The 25,939-nt window shown below is 36.6% G+C and overlaps 3 protein-coding genes across 3 annotated transcripts; 1 reads left to right on the top strand and 2 right to left on the bottom strand.

Annotated features, from left to right (window-relative positions):
• The first annotated feature begins 2,837 nt into the window (after nucleotides 1–2,837).
• On the top strand, nucleotides 2,838–11,311 carry agpat9l (1-acylglycerol-3-phosphate O-acyltransferase 9, like). Its single transcript, XM_038277295.1, is given in 14 exon segments — nucleotides 2,838–2,926; nucleotides 3,261–3,449; nucleotides 3,527–3,593; nucleotides 5,058–5,206; nucleotides 5,317–5,462; nucleotides 8,363–8,403; nucleotides 8,406–8,436; nucleotides 8,534–8,653; nucleotides 8,888–9,049; nucleotides 9,344–9,399; nucleotides 9,597–9,682; nucleotides 10,154–10,282; nucleotides 10,476–10,555; nucleotides 10,683–11,311. Coding segments are annotated over 14 exon segments (1,437 nt in total). The 5' UTR covers nucleotides 2,838–2,854; the 3' UTR covers nucleotides 10,792–11,311.
• Nucleotides 11,312–15,658: 4,347 nt separating this feature from the next.
• On the bottom strand, nucleotides 15,659–18,239 carry myl7 (myosin, light chain 7, regulatory). The gene is made up of 7 exons (XM_038277294.1): nucleotides 18,109–18,239; nucleotides 17,879–17,980; nucleotides 16,852–16,927; nucleotides 16,597–16,701; nucleotides 16,427–16,505; nucleotides 16,278–16,326; nucleotides 15,659–16,185 (listed from the first exon to the last, which is right to left on the bottom strand). The coding sequence occupies exons 1-7, from the start codon at nucleotides 18,109–18,111 to the stop codon at nucleotides 16,081–16,083; spliced, it is 519 nt and encodes a 172-aa protein (XP_038133222.1). The 5' UTR covers nucleotides 18,112–18,239; the 3' UTR covers nucleotides 15,659–16,080.
• A 1,856-nt stretch (nucleotides 18,240–20,095) lies between these two features.
• gck (glucokinase (hexokinase 4)) lies at nucleotides 20,096–25,614 on the bottom strand. The gene is made up of 10 exons (XM_038277292.1): nucleotides 25,442–25,614; nucleotides 24,038–24,200; nucleotides 23,749–23,903; nucleotides 23,495–23,614; nucleotides 23,320–23,415; nucleotides 23,122–23,221; nucleotides 22,508–22,691; nucleotides 21,795–21,950; nucleotides 20,894–21,127; nucleotides 20,096–20,736 (listed from the first exon to the last, which is right to left on the bottom strand). The coding sequence occupies exons 1-10, from the start codon at nucleotides 25,520–25,522 to the stop codon at nucleotides 20,598–20,600; spliced, it is 1,428 nt and encodes a 475-aa protein (XP_038133220.1). The 5' UTR covers nucleotides 25,523–25,614; the 3' UTR covers nucleotides 20,096–20,597.
• Between the last annotated feature and the right edge of the window lie 325 nt (nucleotides 25,615–25,939).

Raw genomic sequence — 25,939 nt, 5'->3', positions numbered from 1 at the left:
AAATTTACAAGCCTCTGAAACTGAGAGTTTCAACATTCGTTACAGAAATATACTCATATATAAGATCCAGAATATTTAACTTACACAAACATGTTCAAAACAACTTCTGGGCGAGGGTCAGAACAGAAACACCCACTTAAACTTTGAGCAGTGGTGTAAAGATTATGTTTGGCTCTATTTAAATGAAGAAGAAAAAAAAATAAGTACAAACATAGCAGTAAAAGTGCATTATGTTGTACTGCATTAGAATTTGTACCGTAAAAAAGATAAGGTTCGTATGACTAAGACACAGTATTTCATATACACCACAACCAACATAGATCTGGTAATATAGTTACTACTCAATTATACGATAAAAATCTTACAAACCTACACACTGACCCAAGCAATATCAATCTTTAAACCAATCATCCAGACTAGTGCACTTTTAATGATTGCAATTACATCATCAATAAAACAAAATCAACACAATTAAAAATTAACATTTTAAACTGTCTAACCATTCTTAGTGAAGACTAAAATCTCTACTAGATATCTGAAAAAAGATATCTGTTATTTTTTGCGAAATAAAATATACCTTAATAGGCAAAAAATAAAAAACACTAATGACAGGCAACATTCCACTAAGATTAACTGGAACCGATTGCTAATTCTTGGCATTTGTTGCCACATTTTTCTACCCTAAGATGACAAAGTCATGAATGCATTTAGGAAAGCAACTTCATCTTCAGGGTGTTTACTTTTGGGGACAGTTTAAATCCATCCAATTCTAGTTATTGGAAGACTTCCAAAGTGTAGCGCAAACTGGGAGGGTATGCCAGGTTCAGGGCATATATCAGTCCCATGAGCAGCGAGCAGGCTTTTGCAGTACTGTTGCACCCTGTCAAAATGATGGTCACTGGGACTACCTCCTGCTCTGTGCGTGATCCTGTAATGTCTGGAAATGGAGCAGAATCTGTCTTGCTGTGAGCTACAATGCACATGTGCCGTGCTTGAATTTCAAAACGCTAAATTTTTAGTAGTTTATGTAGTATTTTTAGGTTTATGTACATACTGCTATTAAACACTAAAATAGTATAGGAAATCTGAGTAAAACTTTCTAATTCCCGAAAATTCATGTATTACATTGAAAAAAGGTTTACTTTTACTTTAGAAACTCTAGTTTTTACTGAAGCTTAAAAATACAGAGCAGAAATTATGACGAATAATCTAATAGAGTTTACTGCACCAAATGTCACTTCTATCAGTGTAGTTGCTATCCATGGCCTGTAAATCTCACTAAAACTATTAAACAGAATTTGATCCACAACCACCTCACCTTATGCACCTTTTGCTCCTGCACTTTTTTCAGTGACTCTACTTTCCTATCAAATACTTGTGCAGGAAAAAATATTTAAAATGTTTTTAGCACTAGATTTTCAAGACTGTTAGTCATACTCTGCTGTTAGATTAGCTACCTGTCCAGGGTGGAACCCACCTCTCATCTATTGACCATTACATAACAGGAGCCAGTCCCTCCACCAGAACAATGCAAAAAAAGACAATGAACGATTGTAAGCAGCATTTACCAAAATGAATATATGAATATACTCATAACATCTCAGTGTAATTGGCTTAAATTCACCTGTTTTATCAATTTTCCCTTTATAAATGCTCTTGTTATACAGAGGACCTGCATAGCCTTGGTGGTGAAGCATTATTTTGCACCACCAACGTGGCAGAAACTTTTACAATCCTTTTAGATAAGACACAACTCAATATTACACTGCATTTTGCACCATATTTATTTTACACTGCGCCAAACCTTCCACATTGATGCCCTTTTGCACCATTGTTTTTTTTTAAACTGGTTTTCCTTTTCTCCTATACATGATGATCACGGCTGCACTTTAAAAGGTAATGTTCATTTCTTAGACAAATTGTATTGTCATTTTGTATACACAGATTACATACAAAATAGAATTTTTGTTCAGTACAGCTTTTCACACAGTAAATGGACATTTTCATTTTCATTTCATAAAGTGCAGCAGTGATCAAATGTAAACAGTGTGGGAGAAAAAAAAAACATGGTGCAAGAAACACATTTATATGGTAGTTCAGAGCATTAATATATATGGTGCAAATATGCAGTATTTTTTCCGTGGTTTTAACCCTTTATAGGGCAAGTTACCATTTTTGATCGCTAGCATACTCCTTACAAATGGAGTCCCCCAAAAAATATTGCTGCATGGCTGCACATCTTATTTTGGCATTTGACCAACTAGATGAGGCCTTGAATGATTTATTTCCTAATGTAACTTAAGTTGGAAAAAAAAAGTTAAGTCAAGAAAAAAAGTAAAAAGCCAATCGAAAAGTTAAAAAGTAAAGTTAGATAAGTTAACAAACCTTGTTAACAATTATATTTAGGTTTATAAAATAAAAAAATGTAACTGCCAGTATCAGCATTGATGCCTCAAAGGTTATGTTAGACAAAAAAATTGTTTTCTTTAACTCTCAGTGTTTTCATGAATTTCTTATAGAAGCACCTTGTTATTTTTCTCAATATATTCGGGCAAGTTGGCGTTTCTTGTTATTACATTGACATTAATTTCTGCCATCAAAATATCCTTATTTTCTGAATGTTACAAAGGTAAAAAGTTCTTGTCCTGGATTCCAAAAACACTATTTGTTTCACATTTTGATTTTCAAAGTATTTCACTGAGTGCCCTATACAGTTAAACGTACTTTCGTTTTTTTTTACACACACGGTGTATACATAATGACAATAAAGTTTGATCCTGGTTCACAGTTCATTAGCTAAACACGCGAGGGCGCTGTTTGGCCCGGAATCCCATGAACTTTGTTCAAATAGTAAATGGGCGTGTTTGTTCTCTGTGAACTGCAATCCTGCCCACACAAAGACAGAACATGGAGTAAAGCAGGGGACGTGAGTCAAACTTTTTGTAATCTGAGCCCTTCTGCTGTTGGTGATCACAGGAAACTAACGCAACGAATGAGCCACAATATAACTTGGAAAGCGCTCTCTGTAGTTTCTGGTAACTTTCTGTAGGGATTAGGATTATATGTATTGATCTAGGGTGGTTTGATTGGATCTGTGTCATTGATTGTAATTTGACCTTTTGGTACTTTAAACTACATGCTTTTAGTGCTAATAACACTTTCTTGTGTTGCACAAGTAGATAGATGTTCCCTTTGCTTTTCTTACCATTGGATGGACCAAAAGTATAAATTAAGAGCTGTTTTCTTTTCTCTCTTTGCAGTATCCAAGCCACAGGGAAGGTGAACCTCAGGGAATAAGGAGAAAGATGGAGGATTTCTGGGCAGGGGTCCTCTGGGCCCTAAGGATTTGGCTCTACCTCATTATCAGTCTCATCATGATCCCAGCCATGTTTGGATTTTCTCTGGGCATCTCTGAGACCTACATGACCATCTTGGTGAAGACCTTAGAGGTATTATAATCTGCTTCACATCATCCAGATGAGCTGAATCCTATATTCTTAAAACCTGACCATGGACTCCTCCACAGTGGGCCACTCTGAACATACAGAAAGCAAATGCAGAAGAAGAAAAGGTTAATGCTTCTGCATCTAATGGTGAGTAAATATTCATGTATATATAACACTGTGGCTCTTCTTGACTGCAGCATATTCAGACAGAAATTCATTTTGGCTTTGCTGCAATACTGGATTTCTGTATTGCAAGTCAAGACAGGAATGTTGCAATGTTATGGAGGCTTGTTCACTATAAAGGTTGGCAGTATTTTTCTAAAATCCTAACAAAAACAGGTAATGCATTGCACAATATTGTGTTTTTGGGATATAATGAACAAGACGCCACAACATGCAGCATGGGGAAGTTGCTCTGGGAACTTTGATTACAGTATCTTAAAAGACCCAATTACTCAACTCCTTATCTGTCACCATACTGCATGGGGTTATATGCCCTACTTTACCACATAAATACAATAGATCTGTCAGCAAAAAAACGCTTTTTAGACCTCTGCAGAGGTCAAAGTATGGCTCTGATATGTGGTGAAATTTTGATAAGAAGTGGCAAATTAAAAATGCTAAATCACCGTTACATTGAAAACATGAGGAGCATTTATCAAACAGACCTTAGATTTCGGACTTTCAAGCTTTATTGGTAGGGGAACTATGCTTAGATCCCTTTTACTGCTTTGCATAAGCTTGAAAAAACTATCCAAACAAAGATTGCTTTGCAGTTTATAGTCTGTTGTTTCAGATGAATCGCTAATGCCTCTAATAGAAAGTTCACATTTAAGCTATGTTCCCACGGAAAGTATTATTGAGTGTTTCCATTGCAAACTATTTCTACTTGCACATTAAAATAATACATATTTGCAGTTGTCTTGAACACATCTAGTGGTTTAATTGCTTGTATTGTTTTAAAAATACTATCAAATGGTGTGTATTTTTCACAGCCAATGAGGAATAAAAACAGAAAGGTGTAAGTAATATAGTGATTTTTTTCCCCTGAAACCCAGGCAGTGTTCAAACACAGGGCTCAAAATTACCACTGCAGTTGTGCAGAATGCACCTTAAACACCTTTGAAGGGGGAATCTGAATGGAGAAAAAAAGCAAATTAGATGAAGAAAACATGAAAAATAAAAAAAGTAGTAAAAAGGAGTCCGGGCAGTTGCATGATGTGATGTCACCAGAAGCATCTGTGAGTGGAAGCATATCCTTTGATTTGTAAATGTTGAATAAAGATATAACAATCTGGTATGACCCTTTTTGGATAGATGTTTTCCTTATTAAATTATTTGTATTTCCTTTTTGCCACTGCAGTGTATTTCTTCTTTTTTTCATATATGGCACTTTCAATTGTCTCACCATTGAAACGCCTTATAAATAAACTTACATTCTCTCAAGTTATTGTTGAATAAGCAGTTTTGTCATTTTATTTTCCTTTAATGCATTTATTTCTATACCTATTTGAATTTTCTAAGGAGATTTAAAGAGGGATTGGTCCAGATTTCTATCATTTGATTGCGTTTGACTTTGACTCTTATTTTATCTGTTTGTTTCTGTATCAGGACTCATTCAAAGGGAAGGCGGCTCTATGGAGAAAGAGCTGGAGGAGCTGATACGCAGTAGACCCAAACCGCCAGAAGGAGGGGACTTCACGCTGAGTGACTGTTTCTATTTCTCTCGAAGGGGAATTGAAAGCATTGTAGATGATGAGGTACCCTTCATCTTTAGCCACTTGATTTCCAGATAATTAAGCTTTTTTTCATTCCGGTTTTGGGTTTTATTTCAATACTTATTGTCTCTCTTTTTTTTTTTTTATTAAAGGTAACCCAGCGGTTCACCTCAGAAGAACTGGTATCCTGGAATCTACTGACGCGCACCAACAATGATTTCCAGTACATCAGTCTGAAGCTAACACTGGTTTATGGCCTTGGTATCTTTGTGCGATACTGCATCCTCGCCCCGCTTAGGTAAACAAACACTTTGTATGCCATGCTGACAGTGAAATCAAACATTGAGTCTATTCCGTAAAAATTCAAAAAATATCCACTGGACTTGGTTTTCAAGATTTGAAGACGTTTCGCCACCTCTCCAGGAAGCTTTCTCAATTCGAATTGAGAAAGCTTCCTGGAGAATTGAGAAAGCTTCCTGGAGAGGTGGCGAAACGTCTTCAAATCTTGAAAACCAAGTCCAGTGGATATTTTTTGAATTTTTACGGAATGACTATGACCTGGATGACTGAGAACCTTCATCAGCATTGAGTCTATTGTAGAGAAGGAGGAAATAACAAGGTCAAAGGTCACCAAATGAGCTGTAAAACTGAAACAGGTGAATATTGGATGTTCTGATGAGAAAGAAACATTGGACAGTCTTGGCAGCTGTGCTAAGTCTAATGAAAATGTTGCTTATCAGAGATGTTTGCTTGAAATCTTAGTGTATATCTTAGTATATAAGTGATCAATACTTAGTGTTCCATTGGTTTCATTTGCTTTTGTTTATTAATCATCAGATAAAGCTTTTGGCTTTGGATCTGAACTCTTTTGATCTCTGATCAATAGTAAGACTGGTCGGGTGATTCCTCATGGTGAAATCATTGCTTGTGGAAAAGGCTTTGAAAGATTCATAGTAGGATTTATCTTGCCTGTTCTGGATCATTCTTTTTGCAGAATGTCTAAACAGAGAAGATGCTTTTACCTCCAACTTTTTCAGCCCAGTTTGGGTACATCCTGTGAAATGCCAGTCTGTCCTTGGAGTTTTTTTTACAGCAGCAAATCATCCCGAATAATTTGCTTCATTATTTGTACAGAAGTATCCATTCTGTCTGTAGCCATACCTAATCATTTTTTTGTACAGTTAGAAACCAGATCCCTTAGCTGAATCTTCTTTTGGAGAACATCCCTCCCTACCCTGCTTGTCTCTTTCTTTAGTCACAGAACTTTCCTTCTTAAAGTAATGTTTTTTTTGTGCCCTTCTAATCCAAAAAGGATTTTAACAGCATATGTTTTCTTACTAGTTGACGAAAAAAGATGATTTCAGTTTTGATTTAGTCTGAGACAATGCTGTATCTCATAACACCTGTTCTATCCTTTATATCTCTTTCGCTTAATGATGATTGCAGGACTAAAAGCTTTTGCAAATTAGGCTTTTCTGATTGAGATAATTTCAAATAACTTTGCAATTATTTGCAGTTTTTAGACATAGTATCTGATCCATCTTCCTAGTGACCTAGAGTCAAAGTAAATTCTCACCATTGCTGGAGCAATAAAGCTTAATTGAAATGGGACTCCTTTCAATCTCAAAACTTTTGACCATCATTGTATCTTCATCAAAACTGTTCTCTTTCCAGAAGGAAACTGTTTTAAAATTTTTTGCACAAAAAAAATCAATTAAGTTTAACATTTTATATCAGAGTTAAGTTTCCAACCTTTTCTAAAGCTTTATAACATTGTAAAAACTGGTCCTAAATAGGTCTGGAACTAGTTTAACACACCCTCAGATCAGAAGACCTATCAATATGCTTTACTAGTGGAAAAAATATCCTCACATTTACAGTTTTGTTTCCTATATAGCAGCGGGGCAGGCAGAACTCTGTTTTTACCATCATGGGGATGTAACTGCTTTTATAAGAGCTTACCAGCAGCTTCCTTGTCCAAAACACACAGATGTGCGTGGAAATAAAGAGGCTGTGACATATAGATGAAAGGGTTGCTGTCCATGGTGAAAATTAAATCATTTGTTTACAAGATGATTCGGTATTAAACGTTTGACTGTTTGTTTAGCAGCATTCCCTTCACCCACACTGGATCATTTAACATTTAACAGCAACATATCTATAAAATAATGCAAAAAGTCCACACCTGAGCATGACTAAAAACTTTTACAGTGCCTTTTTTCAAGGGTTATGTAGCAACCATGTTTAAAATCTAGATACATTTTAAAGAAGAGTTGGTCCTAAATCTTCCACAAGATGGATGGTATAAAAAAAAAAAAAACTCTTACAGAGAAAAGTTCCTCAAGTTAAGAAATCTAAATGTTTCTCACATGTTTCCCAAAGCAAAATTAAATGTTGCAGTAGCTCAAGGTTTGATTGTTGTTTCTCTCTCTTATTAAACTAGTTGTTAAATGTGTGGATCTGGAGAGGCCATCCTTTTCTGAAGAGGATGCTCAATATTTTCCATAATTTTCTTCACTTTGGGAATAATTATACCAAGTATTTTATGCCTAATATATTAACTCTTAAAGCCATCTTTGATGTGTTTGTAGGATTAATGTCCCGAACCCCTCCAAATACAAATACCATCGAACTTTGAACATTTCCAGCTGTGGATTTCAGTTAAAGTCAAAGAATAAGGACATGGTCCCTTTTGTTTATTGCGTTTGATTTTTCTTTTATTTACTTTGCACAGTGTAATGCTCTACTCGCAATAAAACAGTCCCACGGCATGCTTCTACCTCCACCATGTGAGATAGTTTCTTCAGTAATCTCAGGTGTGCAGTCTGGAGCTATTATTAAGTTTACATGTAGATGTATGCAAAAATGTTTTTTTTTTTTTTTTTTGACTTTTGACCCTTTTATAGAAGGAAGGCTGCAATAAACTTGAAATTTTGCACCAAGTTTGTTTTTAAATGGATTTTTTCTAACATCATATCAGCTTGATAAAGGTAAAAAAAAAAAGAAGAAAGAAACGATTAAAAGCCAAAATTGAATAATGCATTTGAATCAACAAGGAGGGTTTGTACATTTCTTAAATATCTATAGGTTAGATTGTTTTTCTGATCTCCTGATACAGAATCTCCTTTATATCTCCTATGGGTTTCTGCCACTCTAATCTCATTCCTTCTGACATTGTCTGTGCTCGTCTTTGTTCAGGATCACACTGGCCTGCATCGGCCTGACCTGGTTGGTAATTGGACAACTGCCGTTGGATTTCTTCCAAATTCCAGGTGACCACAAAATCTGACAGGTTTAAAGACTGTTCCACTGAAAGAAAATCTGTCTCTTATTTCCAGTTTCTTTTTTCATCTGAATGTTCATCTTTAGGGTAAAGTTCTGGCTCAGTGAGTGGGTCCATGTTATGTGCTACAGAATCTGTGCTCGAGGGCTGTCTGCTACTATTCACTACCACATCAGGTAACCTGTCATTAAATGCTCTGCTACCATGTGAGCGATTCCCCAAAGCTACCATGCTACAACATTTAGGTTAATCCTTTCTCCTGTATTAAATGACTGAAACCCCTAAATCAGTTAGATACCTAGCTTTCTAGAGGCTTTGTAATTTATTCAGGTTTGTTGAAAAAATGATGCATCTAAAAGTTGCTTTATGGTAGATCTAGAGGACTAGAGTTGGGAATCCCTGCTCTATTGTTGTCATATTTCTGCATTTGTTACATTCAGATCTCTGAAGTGTGCGTTTTTGACTGTGCCAAACCGTCTTATTCAGGTGGGTCAGGTCCACGGAGGTCTAATGGGAATTCTTCAGAGAGCAATGGTGAGGTCTTGCCCTCATGTCTGGTTTGAGCGGTCAGAGATGAAAGATCGCCATCTAGTGACCAAAAGGTTAGCTTTCAGTTCCCCACAGAACCTCTGCTGTTGTTTTCTGGGTGGTGTTGTCTTTCTTCTTCCCCTCTGTTTCTCAAAGTTCTTGATACTTTTCTGGCTTGTAGGCATGTGGATAAATTACACACAAAACCTCCAGACATGACCACATATTTGAACTTTTTTCAAAAAAGTGACTCATACAGTTGGGAAACCGGGGTCGTGTTTCCTACCTTTTTTTTCTGATATTTTTGCACAATGTGTGTATTTATTAAGGTATTTGAGTTTTTTCATCTCCTTTTCTTTTATTTCCAGGTTAAAGGACCATGTGAATGACAAGACCAAGCTTCCAATATTACTATTTCCAGAAGGTAACTTTTTGCTGCGTTATTTAATTCCATGTTTGATGATAACACTTTCATAGAAATGAGTCACTGAAGGCTGTTATTCTAGCTCCTTTCTGAGAGCTGAGCTCTGAATTGTGACCAAAAACTGATCTTGTATGTGAAGTTGGAAACGGTCCACACAACATGCTTCCTTTCATCTCCTGTATGTCTGCTCTCTGAAGGAACCTGTATTAACAACACATCTGTCATGATGTTCAAAAAGGGAAGTTTCGAAATCGGAGCAACAATATATCCTGTAGCCATCAAGGTACTTTATTTGCAAATATATATAAGGAATGCACCTACAGTCATCCTTGGCATGAATGTCATATACGTTCTTTTTTTATTTAAACACATTAATACTGTTGATGTTAAGATTTGAGGTTAACAAATCAACTAAAATTGGTTCTTATATCCCTCAATAATTAAGTTGATAGACTTTGATTGTAACCTAAACTCTCTGTTTTTGCTTCAATGGCTTAGATGCGTACAACTAAATATTAGTATCATATTTGTTGGTGTTCAACCTATATTTATATTTAGAACCTTGATTAGATAAAAGCTCCTTCTTCCAATTCTATTTTTTTTATGATTCAAGTTGGTGTTAATAATAAATACCCTTGGTAAAAGAATGTTGCAACTAAAGCATCAAAATCCCCAAATGAATGACATTCATGGCTATAATAAGTGATTGTGTAGATTTCATTGTTGCTCTAACTGGCTTCTTGTTCGCTGTTAGTATGACCCAAAGTTTGGAGATGCTTTCTGGAACAGCTCCAAGTACAGCATGGTGAGCTACCTGCTGCGAATGATGACGAGCTGGGCTCTCGTCTGCAACGTTTGGTACTTGCCAGCCATGCACCAACAGGTCAGTTTAAAGGCGTATAACCCTTAAGAACTCACCATCTGCAGACTGTGGGTCAGATTTTTATCTTAGTATAGTTTTATAACTAATTTTTGTAAACTCTTTCTTTTTTTAAACTGGATTTGACCTTCTAAACGTGTTTATTTAGCCATTTCCTGGCAAACTAAAATGTTTATTCTTTGTTCTTGGATGCCAGGAGGGTGAGGATGCTGTCCATTTTGCCAACAGAGTGAAGTCAGCTATAGCTCACCAAGGAGGGCTGATTGATCTACAGTGGTTACTTTTCTATTTGCCTGTAATAAATGGAACAACTTGACGGTGGGAGTAAAAAAAGATTATAGCAGGGTTTTAAAAAAGATAAATAAATCTGCTAAATTAGTTCATTTGATTGGTGACTCTGCAGGGACGGAGGTCTGAAGAGAGCAAAGGTGAAGGATACGTTTAAGGAGCAGCAGCAGAAGAAGTACAGCAGCATGGTGGTGGGAGATGACAGCAGCGGAAACAGTGACTGAGATTAACTTTCAGCACAAAGGACAAATCGTCCAACTTGTTCTGACAAGAACCGATGATGGAAACAGACACATTTACCTCTTTGTTGTTGTTTTTTTTTTACATCGCCTGGACATGGCAGGGAACGGCCCAAATGGACTTTGAAAGAGGAGCAGCTAAATGGAAACGAAGCGATTCAAATAAGTGCAATATTAAAAAGCAGAGAAAGAAATACTCTGTTTTACAGCTGCTTATCTATTATTGCTATTAAATACTATTGCTGAAACACCTCAGGTTTTGGACTGAGTGTCCCTTTTATAAGCTCATATGTTTTAAAACTAATATTTTGATCAAGAATGGAATCATCTTTGCATGTTAACACTTATTCTCATAATTCTGTCCTGGTTTACTGCAAAGCACATTATTGCACATTATCTGTTCCCAGAAATTATGTTTTTAACCTGAGTAACCATTGACATGTGTAACAGTCCAGTTTACTGAGTTTAAGAGGGAAATTGTTTCACAGTATCACACACAGCTTCGTTTTGGACGGTCTTCCTCCTGATGCTTTTCTCGAGGCGTTGTCTTCACTGCAGTTTTTCTGACTTCCTTCCTCTTCAACACCTAAAATCGAATTATAGAAAAAAAATACTTTACAGCATATTGTTTTACTGATGAGAAGTTTACATTTGGCCATGAAGAGTGAGTAAAGCTTAAAGGAACTTTAAAAGCTTTAAATCCACCCAAATCCCCAAAGTTTAATCAGCTGTCAAAAAGCTTTTGGTTTAATGTGGGCTTGATGTTTGACTGCTCCAGCAGAAAGGGACTGAGGTGAGGGAGCTAATTGTTAGCCTGTTTATCTGTCATTGGGGTTTATCACCCAGTTGTCTCTGTGTTGATTTGAGGAAGAATATAAGAAATTCTGAGTTAGTCCATTATTAGCACCCTAACTTTGTGGTATGCTCCACATCCACTAGTAATGAAACACATGATGCTACCACCACCATGCTCAACAATCTGGTATGTTGCTCTCTTGAGTCCAAATCCTCAAATCAACTCCTCCAAACTTGTTTTTCTTTTTATTTTAGACCATAAATGGCCGTGCCAATATGGGCAAAATGCATTTTTCCATCAAAATAGAAGGTGACCATTATCTAGCATGTGCTGCTGCTTTCTCGGTGTACGCTGATCTTAATCTTCTTTCACTTAGAGACTTTCCTTCCAACATCCTCCAATTATTGATTGGCTTGAGCCTTGATAGTTACAGGGTTGTTTCTTTAAGTTCTGACATTTCGTATAATATTTTGCATCAATCTGCATCAGATGGTTGAAACTTGGACAGAACTGTATCTTGCAACAGAACAATGATTCTAAGCAGACATCCTCATGGGTTTTTGAATGGGAAAAAAAAAACTAACAATAAACTGTTGGAATGACAGCAATCTAAATCCTGCTAAAATGTATAGATGATGCTTTAATTGAGTGTTGCAGAGAAACAAGTAACCAAATATGTCAAGAAATATTCTGCCAGAGGTTAACAAGAAACCTTTTGTTGTCATCTGTCACTTGTTAGAGTTAATAGGAAGTATGTGCTTATATCGAGACTGCATATCAGCTTTTCTTCCCCTTTCCTGGGCTAAAGCATCAAACTTTTTTTTCCAGGTGTGTATTTGATGATGCGAATGTGAATAACTATCTTTTTTTGTTTCGTCCAAATTCTATAAGGGTAAAACTAAAACCAAATGTGGTCTAGATTATTGTTTCTGAAATGTGGAGTTTTTTTATAGGATCAATGCATGGGGGGGTATTAGGTAGGAGTTGAAATGAATTATGAAATCATAGTGCACTGATGTGAAATTCAGATATCACTAATCAATGGAACCTTTAGAAATGTGATTGAAGGGAAAGTTTCCTCACCATCTTTCTTGAAATCAGTTGGATCACTGCCATATTGCACAGTCTGTAATTCAATTCACTGGATTAATATACTGTACGCCTACTTGCACACCAGTAATTAAAGACTCTCTAATTATGATATTACTTACCTCTATTTTTATTTTTTCTTTCTGTAATTCCTGAAACGCCTCATACCTGTTTGGTAGAAATTGTAGGCAAACACACACAGGGGAAATAAGCATTAGTCAGACCAATGATTGTCAATCAGCCTATTGTCGAAACATTGACAGCAGATGTTGGACACAGTCCCAATAATTCATAAATAGAAAGTTTTATGGGTAAACAGTTGGAATTCATCATGGACAGTGTATTAAATGCACAAAAAACCGAGTCTGAATTTTCTAGTTTTTAGAAAGTATTCTTGCTGTTATGAGAAAATCAATTTTAGCTGGCCAGAAAAAAATTGATTTTGTCATCAAAGTTTGGCACAGACAGGTATGATAACAGCAACAACACCTTCAAAGCATCTTACTGTTGTTAAACTTAATGCTTAAAGCTTCACTTTTTAAACTCATGAGCCAAAGCAATTTGGCCTTAGTTTTTTTTTCAAAACATCAAACAGTGGCGCAGGAGCTAAGGAGCACTCACAGAGGGTTTGGAAAAACTGAGAATAGCAGAAAATGATTTTTCATGTTAAAAAACAGTGCACCAAACCACAATGCCCTATTTGTACAATCACTGCACAAGGCTCTTCTGTACAGTATAGGGTAAAGCATGATGACAGTTGATCAAAGTTTAATGCAGAAGATGTTGACAATATAATACTGTCAAAATGCAATCTTGTCTCAAGAGACCAAAGTCAGCGCAGTGAAAACAACCTGTTTGGAGAAAGAATGGTTTTGCACATCAGTAAGAATTTATTCCCAGAGGGAAGTTTACAGACTGAGAGATAAAGGTATTAGCATACAGGTAGACTATAACAGAAGGGAAGATGCATAGAAAAAGTTAAATAAGGTTAAGAAAAAGAGCAGCGGCCTAGTGGTTTGGGCATTGTGCTTGGAATCCAGAGGTTCTGAGTTCAAGCCTAGCTCCCACAGACTGCCACTCTGGGTCCATGAGCAAGACCCTTAACCCCCACACTGCTCCCCAGCGCCACACAAATGGCAGCCCACTGCTCCGCAAGGGTATTGGGTTAAATGCAGATTGTTAATTTCGTTGCTCTGTAATTGTGACAGTGTAATGACAATAAAAAAGCTGGAAAAAAATTGTGGAGTTTTAACAAAAACAATAGTTTCAAACACACAGATGAAAACAATCTTGTTCTTTAGGATTTGGGGACAGTTGAGTTGAATTGTTCTCGGTAGGTTTTATGTTTACTGCCCAATTAGAAATCAGATTGATGCGTTCAATGCTTATTCCATGCTGTTTATATAGAAAAGAGTTCACAATGTACAGAAGAGTCTTTCCATCCCTGTTTTTTTAAAGACAACGAATATGAATAACCTGATTTAGTGTCTCACTCTGTACAGCTCAGGTTACAAACAAACAGCTGAGGCAATGTTTAAAATTAGCTCATTCAATCTCAAAGCAAAAAAAAGGAGTGTTGTTTCATGTTTCAAGCTTTAAGAGTTTAAATCATTCTAAAATTATTTACACTCTATGAAATTAAATATTGATGCTGATTATTTCATGTAACAGTTTTTTAGCCAGATTGCCAGTTTTGTTCCATGAAACTGCAGTTGGTCAGTTAACTGAGCACTTGAAAGGCTGCAGCTGTGGTCTTTTTTCCTATTTAGTAACTGTTTCTGTCCAGTTGCTGAAATTATCCTGACCTTAGCAGATAGGAGTCATGCTGAATGATGACTGTTCTGGCATTTACTCCATCTGGTGCCCGTTGTTCGCTTGTATCCACTCCAACATCCACCCTGCCAGATGCTTCAGATGAAATCGACATTTCTACCTACAGAGCCAAAGATGCAAGAACTGAAATGGTGATAAAAAAAAAGAGATTATGATGTAAAAGAAAAGCCTACCGAATGTTTCTAATGTTGTGAGAAGAGGATCTTGATGTTCACAAACAAGGTTGTTTGGCTTCAATATATGTGCAGGAAAATGTGGTTGAGAGGTTCCTGGAGCTGTTTATTGTCATATCCATGGCAACAGAACCCCCAAAGGGAACTGGGATAAAAAAAAAAAAAAAAAACAGTTAGGGGGCCTCCAACTGGGATGATCTTCAGCTACTCTAGTCAACTTTCTGAATGTCAGTGACTTATTTTAATCAAGTAACCTTTCTTTAACACTCCTGAATGACCAGACCCAATTAATGGCCTATGTAATATTGTTTGTTGTTTGCATCATCATGGTCTTGTCTGTTGTGTTTTTCTCAATTTTCTATATTTTATTGATTTTGAGCTTCTTCTGGAGGTTCTTCAAGGATTTTTCAATCTTCTAAGATGATTTGTAACATTGGCAGTAGGGGCAAGAAATAAAAACATTGGATATAATTAGCAAGGATGAAGTTTGGTTATTTTAAATTTTCAAAGAAAATTCTATGCCTCCATTACTTAAATCTGGGAAATCTAGCATGAGGATATGAGGATACATTTCAGATGGTTCCACACATGAGGAACCATCAGGTCCTATCACATAGGGTTTGTATATGGTTTATGATGCTACTCCATTGCATGTATGGGCATGGAGATGAAGGGTTTAACATTTTCAGCCCTAACCCAAAAAAATCATAGGAAGTAAGTTTTGTGCAACTCTGTAGCAGAAAGGTATGCAGTATGTATGGCATCTCTGAGTTTTAAAGCCCATGATAAAGAATTTGTATAATGTTAAAAACATTGCATGGCAGCCTGGCTTAGATAGATGTCCAAATGCATTTGCCGGGGTATCAGTTGAAAAGACAAGTAAGGCTGCAAGGTTCCTTTCTCCAAAATATCAGCACCATATACCATGAAAAAGTGAAGAAGATGGACAATAACTGGGATATAACTTTTCATTTACCAGCTATTATTTATTTTTTTCTTGCATTTTATGCAACTTTTTCTGTAAATTACCATTATGCTTACAGTACTAGGGAAGGAATATTTGTGTCCCATTTACCACCTGAATGTGTTGACAAATCAATTAAAACCCATCTCATGCACAAGATATATATGAAGACACTGCAACAAAGTTTGATTCCATGAAACTATAAATAATTTCTTCACCATATGATTTAACTGATCTGGATATATTGCAATGCAAAACAAAGTTCTTTTACATTTTTACAGTGTGAAACAGCAGAATCCACTTTATTGATAAACTGGAAGAAAAATATTCACAATTCTTCACATATCTGTTGTAGCAGATTTAAAGAAAAGACATCTTAGCAGGAGCCACGTTGCTTGGTGGAGAAATATTGGGTCCCATTAGGATTCTTCCTTCTCATCTCCATGTGTGATGATGTAGCAGAGCTGTTTGTAGTCGATATTGCCAATTGGGTCAATCGGTGCCAGAGTAAAGGCCTGCTCCACCTATAATGTTTATGAAAACATATTCTAAGCTTAATGTTATCAGAAAATTGTCACATCTGACTCTGTGAAATCTATTAATTAAAACTACTGACCTCTTCTGCAGTGAATTTGTCAGCCTGGTTCATCAGTAATCGTTTAAACCTTAATAAAGATATAGATATTTAGATATTCTTTATGTCATAGAGTGATGGGAAATATAAGCAATGTTGGAGCCAAACAGTAAAAGTGAAAAAAGTCTTACTCATCCTTATTAACAAAACCTGTCCCATTGGGGTCAAAAGGTTTGAAAGCAGCAAGAATGGTGTCTTCAGGATCAGTACCTGCAAGATTGAAAATAAATTCCACATTTATGTTTTGAAAGTTTTTAGCTCATAATATATCATTTAAGTTCAAAAAAAAAAAAAACCTCACCATTAAGTTTCTCCCCAAAAAGGGTCAGAAACACTGTAAAGTTAATAGGACCCTTCCCTTCATTCAGCATCTCCTCCAGCTCCTCATCCTTAATGTTAAGTTTCCCTGGTAAACAGATGTCCAGTAAGCATGATTATAAGCAGCAACAGTATGTAATATAAGTGGAGAGTACAATTAGTTTTTTTTATGATGCAAGGGTCTATCATGATGGTCTGCTACGTGGATTGCAACAAGATGAGGGAAGGAATTAAATACCCAGCTGAGCATAGGTCTCCTTCAGGTCCTGCTTCTTGATCACTCCGTCTCTGTCCTGGTCAATGCAGCCAAAAGCCTGTAGAAGTAACCAATATGGTGACCCAATATGACATAAAAAAAAACAATAACATATCTAAAAGGGAATTATTAATCACTATAATTAGACATATAAATAGACATAAAATACAGACATATATTATATTATATCTTCTTCTAAATAGGTGCAATCTAAGAATCATTTAGAGTTTTGTGGCTCACAAATATTTAATTAGTCTTAAATGTTAAATGTTAGTTGTCTTAAATGAATTTACTGTTCTTTTTACACGGCAGAAGGCTGAAGAATTTAAAATCATATTACATTTTCTGATAACATTATGTTTAACAAATATTCTAAAAAAATCTCTGAAAAATGAGATCTGAAAAAAATTAGTCCCTCTTCCTACTTCAAACACTGAACTAATAATTCTCACCTGGTCTTTGTGTTTTCAGACATCTAAAAAATAAAATAACCTTGTGGAAGGGGCAGCTGAAGGAAATAGTGATAAATAATTTTAGAAATCCATTTCGCCTTATTGTTTTTTCAAATTCCTAAATTCCACTTCCATCATTATTGCTCCATTTCTAAAAATCCATGCATAGTGATACAAAATCAAAAGTAAAACCTCTGAACGAGGATTTTTGTTTGAGAAATATTCAAATAAAATAATCTGAGTGTTGCTGTAACTAATTTTATCCACTTTTTTTTGCAAAGAGAAAAATTAGAGAGAAAATAAACAAAAAAAATAATTACTTGATTAATTTCCTTCAGATTAATATTGCTTTTAATTCAACTAAACTGAATTTTATACATCAAATGTGCCATTTGATGGTTTTTCAGGTAGAAAATGTGATCTTACATAAACAGCTAAAACAAAATAAAAAATAAATAAAGGAAAACACAAAAAGAAGTTTAAACATTTGACACAAATTAGTTGATGATAACAAAAAACAAATATAATCTTGGAGGGAAATGGATCCAGTGCCTTACCTCTTTGAACTCCTGTATCTGTGACTGCTCAAACATTGAAAACACATTGGAGCAGGACTTCTGATTCCCTCTCTGCCTTTTATTGGAGGCCTTTTTACTTGCCTGAGAAGATTAGCAGAAAAATGCATCAAATCTGCTATTATAAAAGCAGAACATAATTCCATACAGAACAAATACCGTTTTATATTCTTAATGATTTATATCAATGATAAAAACCTTGAGGGACTCACCATGTCTGTTAGAATAAAAGTAGACTCTCAGACAAGGTGTGATGCTGGGGAGGGTTTTATGTAGAGTCCATCTTATCGGGCCTCTTCCTATAATAGCTTGCAGTTAGCTGCAGAGCCCCTTACATGGCCATGTGTGCTCTCTGTGTGTCACAGAGGTTACTTGATAAGAGGTGAAGTATGCTGGTTTAGTGGGGAGCACAGATATGGGCAGAGAGATGTGGACAGACAATAGAAAGAGACCTCTGATATTTGACAGGCAGTCAGACAAATTATATCATTATACTTATCCAGCTTACCTCACGTCGCTCGTTACCCCTTGCTTTTTAGGAACTGTTTCACTCAAGTATTAGCTTAATTAAAATTTAAGTTCATTTTAATGCTTAGAAAAACTTTAAAAGGTCAGATATTTGTCATTTTGTTGCATAGTATTTTCTGAAAATGTTATATTCAGACCATGGTTCCATTTATTGTGGTTGTGATCCCTATTTAGGCCAGTGGGCAGAAAAGAAATCTGACAAACTTTTATGTCTCATGCTTTTACAATTATTATAAACTTTGCAAATTATGATGAAATCAAAGAGAAGGTCCTCCTAATCATATCTCCATTCCACCTTGTTCCCTTGCTTGGGTCATCCATTGGGTTTATAATGCCTTATTTTCCTGGCACTCTGGGTTTAATTGTATTGCTGTTCTCTGTTAGAACATCTGTTGGCCTTTTGTAAGCAAATATTTAAAGAAATAAAGACTGCTTTGCTTTGTTTTTTTTTAACCTGGAATGGTGGCATATTAATAAGAGAGCAAGATGTTTATGTCCTGGAGAGGGAGCAAGATAGCTGGTACAGAACTACATCTATTACTCACGATCCCTGAGCTACAGTGCCTCCTGGCCTCTACACAGTGGGGCAGCCCACTGCAACCTAAGAGACTGTTTTATGACACAAGGGAAAAAAAAAATCCTCATTGTGGGAAAGAAAAAAGATATTTCCTTTCCTTTTAATCAGCTCCAGCTGGTGTGCTACAACCAGTTTGCATAAGCAAAGAACCGTGTTCTTGCATAGATTTGGAATATAATACTTACTGGCTTACCAGTTTCCAGAGGACAGTCATGGTTACTCCAATGCTTTTGCCTTTGAAAACTCTTATTTTACTGAGAATACTAAATAAGGTTGAGACTTAGGGGTATACGTAATCTATATTTAATTCTAAGATACCTTGTAGCAGTGGGTGGGTGAAAATGTTTTCTTGGTATGCAACAGATCATGTGTAAAGAGCTTTGTAAATTATGAAAGTTCAATAAAAATAAAACAAGCTGTCTGCTCAGTGGCGCAGTGGGTAGCACTGCTGCCTTGCAGCAAGAAGGTAGTGAGTTTGATTTCTGGCCTGGGGTCTTTCTGCATAGAGTTTGCATGTTCTCCCTGAGCATGCGTGGGTTCTCTCTGGGTACTCTGGCTTCCTCCCACAGTCCAAATACATGACTGTTAGGTTGATTGCCTTCTCTAAATTATCCTTTGCTGTGAATGGTTGTTTGTCTATGTGATGGACTGGCGACCTGTGCAGGGTGTACCCTGCCTCTCGCCCGAAGATAGCTGGAGATAGGCACCAGCATCCTTCGAGACCCCACTTGGGATTAAGCATGTCAGAAAATTTATGGATGGATAAACTGTCTCTAATTGAAGGTATGTTTCTTGAGGCTGGTAAAAGTTTTGTTCCTCTATGGTTTTTTTCTTCCATCATTATAACGTTTCGAAGCTTCAAAGCCATTTTATAGGGCAACCATATTTCTTTGATAATTTTCACATTTCTTGACCAACTGGACATTTACTTTTAAAGTCCACTGCAATTGTTCAGCACTAGTATTGCAAATGAACCTAACTTAAACCAGTCCTGTAGAAAGATGCTGGAAAGACGTTTCAAGAGAACAGCTGTGGTGTTTGGTCCAAGTTAAAGCAGCCCATTGAGTGTAAAGTGTTTAATTAGGATTTTTATTTACACTTAGGCTTAATATATTTAAGTTTACACATAAGAAAAAAGTAAACGGTATATGCTGAGAAAGTAAATAGATTTTAAACACAAAACATTAAATAAACAATAACAAAGTACTATTTATATGCTTACAAACAGAATAACAGGAAAGCAGTTGATTTGATTTAGTGCTGCTTGACAACAGCCTTTACAAAACATTTAAGCTGTTCATGAACCTGTTTGCTCCAGTTTCAAAATATGCAGTCCAAACAACCAGTGCATGTGTTTCACATGAGCTTTCGAGTCATTTAAAGTTTCAAATGCAACAGTAAACAAGTGTTTTAAGGTCAGAGAAAATACAACCACTACAGGTTGGTGTGCTACCATGAAGTTTGTGTTTACAAGACATTAAAAGGCCTCCTTTTAATGTCTATGTTCTCCTTTGCTCAGAGACAGAACCTCAGAAAAGGCTTCATTGACATCCAGAGTTCTAGCTTTCTCTGCTGTTCTTCAGTACAACGCCTTCTTTAGATCCATGATGCCATCTTACAAGCCACTGCTGAGATAAGAGCCGCTCCACGCCCGCTGCCCTCCTCCGACTGCAGAAAGGTTATCTCAGAGTGAGGAGTGAGTTCCCTGACAACTTGGTGGAATCGGTCACGGAAACTAGAAAACAGAAGCACATCTGTTAGTATCTTGCTACATATCTGATAAAAAGATATATATATATATTAAAAAAGCACAACAAATGTTTTTTTTTTACTCAGTATTTGTTTATGCCTTTCTCTACTTTTTGTAGATATTCAGACAATAAGACTCTTACTATGGGTGCAGCTTGTAGACAGATCCATCAACCCCAACAGTGATCTTCAGAGTATCCTGGCCTCTTCGCTCCCGCATAAGATTGATGACTCCAGCGAGGCCTGCGCCACACATATGAGCAGAGCGAGTGGAGACGCTCTCACAGACCAGCCGCACAATGTCACAGTCCAGCTCAGAGGGAAGAACGCCCAGTGAAGACAGGATGTTGTAGATCTGCTTTCTGTCCCCAGAATCACTAGAACATTTGCATAAGGTCCCATTTTACAACCCAATTCTACAGAATTTGCTTTTTTTGGAAATTCTATTCACACTAAACCCCAAAACCCAATCAATGCAAAAAAGAAAAAAGAAAATTCAGCAGCTACTGTATCAAAGCAACTTTAAACCAACAGGCCACCAAGAGAAGATTATTATGAAATTAAGAATTGTAAATGCTTGTTTAATACATCAAACATTAGTGGTAGCTTTACAATGTAAAACTTGAAAATGAATTCAATAATACAATAAATCAGACAATTTATTCATTATACTGTAAGATAATTAAATCTTTAAACCGATAGCTAAAACTTCCTCACATGATCCTATATGATTACCTCCTTTGTTTTCTTTGTATGTAACAGAATACAATTTAAAATATATATATATATATATTAAAACAACTTCCTATGTTGTGTGGAGTGATGGAAATTTATTCCAAATGTTTTTTTTATGTGCCAGTTGTTTTTATTTTTTATTTTTTTTATAGTAGTTGTAATTTGATGGCCATATACAGCTTTACCACTTTGTTACTTCCATTTTATCAGCTTTAAAGCATCTGTAACCTAGTAACCTATTTGCATGTCTGGGTTTTATGAGCGATAAAAGTAAAGTGTTTTTTTCCATTTCTTGTTATTGATGCTTACCTTTCCACCTGCGAGACAAAACACGTCTCAAAGCTGCCACGGGTCATCAGCTGCTCTGAGGCTTCGCCATTAAACAGCAGGTTCTCATTAACCAGCTTCATCAGGACGAGCCTCACAAGCTCCCCCATGTACTTTCCACTGATCACCTTCTCGTACCTGCATCAGAAGAAAACAAGAGAAGAAAGAGGGAGTTGTTAATATAAAGACGGTGAAGAAAAATAAATGCTCTAAGATTAAATACGTATATTGAAGTATGGGGGATGAGGAGACCGGAGGAGGAAGGAGACATCAAGGCTAAAGCTGGACTCAGCAGCCAGTATAAAAGGTAAACAGCCATTAGGCTTGCAGATGATATGGCAAAAAGCCGAAAGGGGTCATTAATCTGCCATCTCCACCGGCCGACTGACCAACCACTGACGTATGAAAGCTCTGTCCATTTACTAACATCCTGAGGAAAACAGCTGGTATCTTGGCAACTTCACAGAGACTAGAGTTTAGAGTCAGGTGAGTATTGCCATAGTTGGATGATTAATTCATAAAAACACCACGAGATAGTCTGTGTGGGGGTGGAGGGTGGTTGGAATGTGACTTGCCCTGACCTTTGTCCTGATTAAATCCAATCAATAAAGGAAGATTGGAGAGCTAGGTTCAAACGTGCACATATGTGTGTGAAAGTGCTGAATGTTTAAACCTAATGCATATTTTTTACTCACAGCTGGTGTCCTGGGTTGATTGAGGCCTCATCCACCACTCTGTCGTACTCAAGCCTAAACTCCTCCAGCTCGCCATTGTCTCCAAAGGCTCCCCATTCTGTGTTCACACACATCCGGCCCTCCTCACCCTCCACCAACTCCACAGTTCTCATCTCCTCCATGTAACAAGCATTACAACCAGTACCTTTGAAGAAACGCACAAAAACATCATATCCCTGTAAGTTACAGTCATATTTCTGCATTATCAAAGGGTTACCAACACTTATTTTTGGGATTAAACTCTCTTTTTTTTTTTTTTTTTTTTTTTTTTACTATTTGTCACTGTCTCAAACTGGCCATAAAAATGTCCCTCAAAAAAGAAAACATGTAGATGTGTCTTTAAGCAGCTGACGAGCTTATATCGATGTACTCAAACAATAACATAAATATCTGAAAGTAAACAATAAAACCTTGGCTTTGGAGCTTATTCAGCCTTTTTAATGAGAATATATCTTTGACAAAAACAATTGTATGTTTGTCTGTAATAAATAAACTTATTTTTTTAAATAATGAACCAACCCACACTACTGTCTCATTCCAAGCTACTTCCCCTACATGAGTTTATGGTTTCTTACCAACAATCATCCCAACTTCACAGCTTCGGTCCTCATAGTAACAGGAAACCATGGTAGCTACAGTGTCGTTCACCATTGCGACTACATCCATCTCAAACTCCTGCATGATAGGATCATATCATAAGACATTCGAATATTCTCCCTGTATGCTGATGACAATGTTGTTTTTAAAGAAAAACAATATCTAAATTTGCTCACCCCTCGTCTCTTGATGGCATCTCGGAGCAAACCAACAATATTGTTCCCTTCTGCCCCAGAAGCCTTGAAACCTTTGGTCCAGTTAAGCAAGATTCCCTGTTTGAATTTAAGTTAGTTTAATATAAAAAATAAGGAATGTTTCTTGCCCATCTAATAGATTGAACAATATTTATACCTTATCAAGGTCCTCATGTCGTACAGGGAAGGAGAAGGTGAAACCAAGAGGAAGCTTCTTGTGTTTAATGTGGTGTTTATCCAAAAAATCAGACATGCACTCTGCTATGTAGTCAAATAGCTGTATAGACAGAAACAGAAAGGACATCAGAGTACATCTAGTTTTTAAACAATCACAGAATGAAAGTCTTAGAGCAGAAAACTACCAAAGACTGGTGTTGTTTAAAAGCAAAATAAACGGTAATTGAATCTTACCATTTCAGCAGTCCCTGTCATGGCGTCTTCAGGAATTGAATACATTTGGTTCTTTGTTTCCACTTTGAAGGTCCCCTCTTCATCTTCACCCACTTTCACAAGCATGACACGGAAGTTTGTCCCTCCAAGGTCCAGAGCCAAGAAATCTCCAACTTCTGGTTCACCAAACAATAATAAATTAGAATTTTACATTTTGACTCAACAGGAGAACAATTTTGTCAAGTTTTTTTTTTTCTTTTTTTTTAGTCAAAGGATTATTTCTCCCTCTTTGTGAAGTGTTATTTCCTACCTGATCCTTCTGGAGTGGAGCAGACGTAGGTAGGAAGCATTTTGACACTAGCTGTTTCGTGGGTTTCTAAACGTAACCCCCGGTTCATTTCATGCTGCATCCTTTTCATCACTTCTTCCAGCTCTCCTTTGTTCAACCTGAACTCAGACAGGATATGTTCCACCTGCAGTCACAGAGGAATTAGAGTAGATTAGCGACTACATAAAACATAATTGTCCCAGCTGTCCCTGTGTATGTGTCAGACAGACGTTGGTCAGCCTTTTACATAAGAGTTTGATAAAGCCCAGGAGCAAATATAAACGATGATAACATTTATATCCTGGGAAAAATAAGGAGGACAAAAGAAGAAAAGATTTTTCCTCTGTAAAGTTTACTCTACCATAAAAACTTTATTTATAAGTGTCTCAAAACCAAAGTTGAAGCAAACTGCTGTACATAGCTACAAACTATAAACATACATTAAAAGAAAAAAAAAAAGATAAAATAATGATAATACATTAAACACAATGAAACTAGTAAAACAAACTAGGTTGAGCCAATTATTGCCCATTTTAAATGCTAAAGAATATTTTTTTGAAGACATGTTTTAAAACCAGGTAGTTAAAGAGACTATAATGTGGAGGAGAAGGTAATTCTACTGTTGCGCAGCAGATAGGAAAAGACCCTGCCCCCTCTGAGTTTCCTCCTAGACCTTTGTATCTGCATAGGGATGAGATTTGTAGACGTTCAATAGAGAAAAATCATTCAAATATTTGAAAAGTAAGTAATAACTTTAGAAGAAACTCTGCAATGCACAGACAGCCTGCAGATACAGTAGTATCGTTCAAAAGATGGACGGCAGCATTTTCAACCAGCAGTAGACAAGAGAGCAAGGACTGACTGGCCTCCTTATGAAATCCTTTGCACTAATCTATGCAGGATGGACGGAAAGTTTGCTGTTTCAAAAAGTCACCTGGAAAGAGAAATTTAACTTGCTATATGCATATAGTGCTTTGATTGAAAATCAATCTAGGTTCGGAATATAGAGGCAGTAAGTACATAGCATAAAAAGTGGGCTTTGAATTGAGCACTATGGGACCTCACATGACAGAGTGGTGCAAAATGCTGATTCAGAAATGTAGACACTCAGGCAATGCTTATCTAATGACTTAAAAATGCTAATCAACCCTGTTAAGATTCTAATGAAACTAGTTAAAGAAAGCAGAATAAGGGTGAAAGGGTCTGAGTCAGGAGTTGTTTTCAGTAACATAAAACAGTATCATGTTTGATGAAACATTTTTAATATTTGCCTCTTTGCCAAGGCTCTGGTACTGACACTAGCACTCTTTGACCTTTTGATGCCTAAGCAATGTTAATTTCACATATCCATATTTTTCCATGCTGTAGATAGAAAGCCAATCTTACCATGTAGATTTTTTCAAGCACATCACTGTAGCTACCAGGCAGCTTCACCATCTGGTCGAGATAACTGCTGATGCACGGCATCTTGGAAGGTTTGGTTGAAGATGAGCTCGAGTGTGTTTTCTAAGAATAGGGAGTGCGTGTCCACCCTGTGTGGTTGGTTTTAGAGTCACTAAAGTGTGAGTGTCAGTAAGACCCTTGGTCGTTTTTATGCCCAGGTAAGGTGGGCTGGATGTGCTGAATTGCCCTCCCCTTTTCTCAGCCTCACTCCATCAGGTGATGAAGCTTCAAACACACGCCCACGTTAGTTCAAGATAAGGATGGATGGTAAAGTTCTAAGAAAAAAACCTAAATCCTCTGTGTGACCTGATTTCAAATATTGGGTCCAAGGTCAGTGCACAAAATCTAATTCAATCTTAAATGACTTTTCAAACAATCAGATTAGAGTTTTACAATTACTGCTGACACATTGACACATGACCATTTTTTTGCTATTAGTTA

The sequence above is a fragment of the Cyprinodon tularosa genome, unplaced genomic scaffold, assembly GCF_016077235.1.
Source record: "Cyprinodon tularosa strain WSP-4 unplaced genomic scaffold, ASM1607723v1 ctg130, whole genome shotgun sequence".
NCBI classification, from domain to species: domain Eukaryota; kingdom Metazoa; phylum Chordata; class Actinopteri; order Cyprinodontiformes; family Cyprinodontidae; genus Cyprinodon; species Cyprinodon tularosa.
This window is presented reverse-complemented; position numbering and strand designations above follow the sequence as displayed.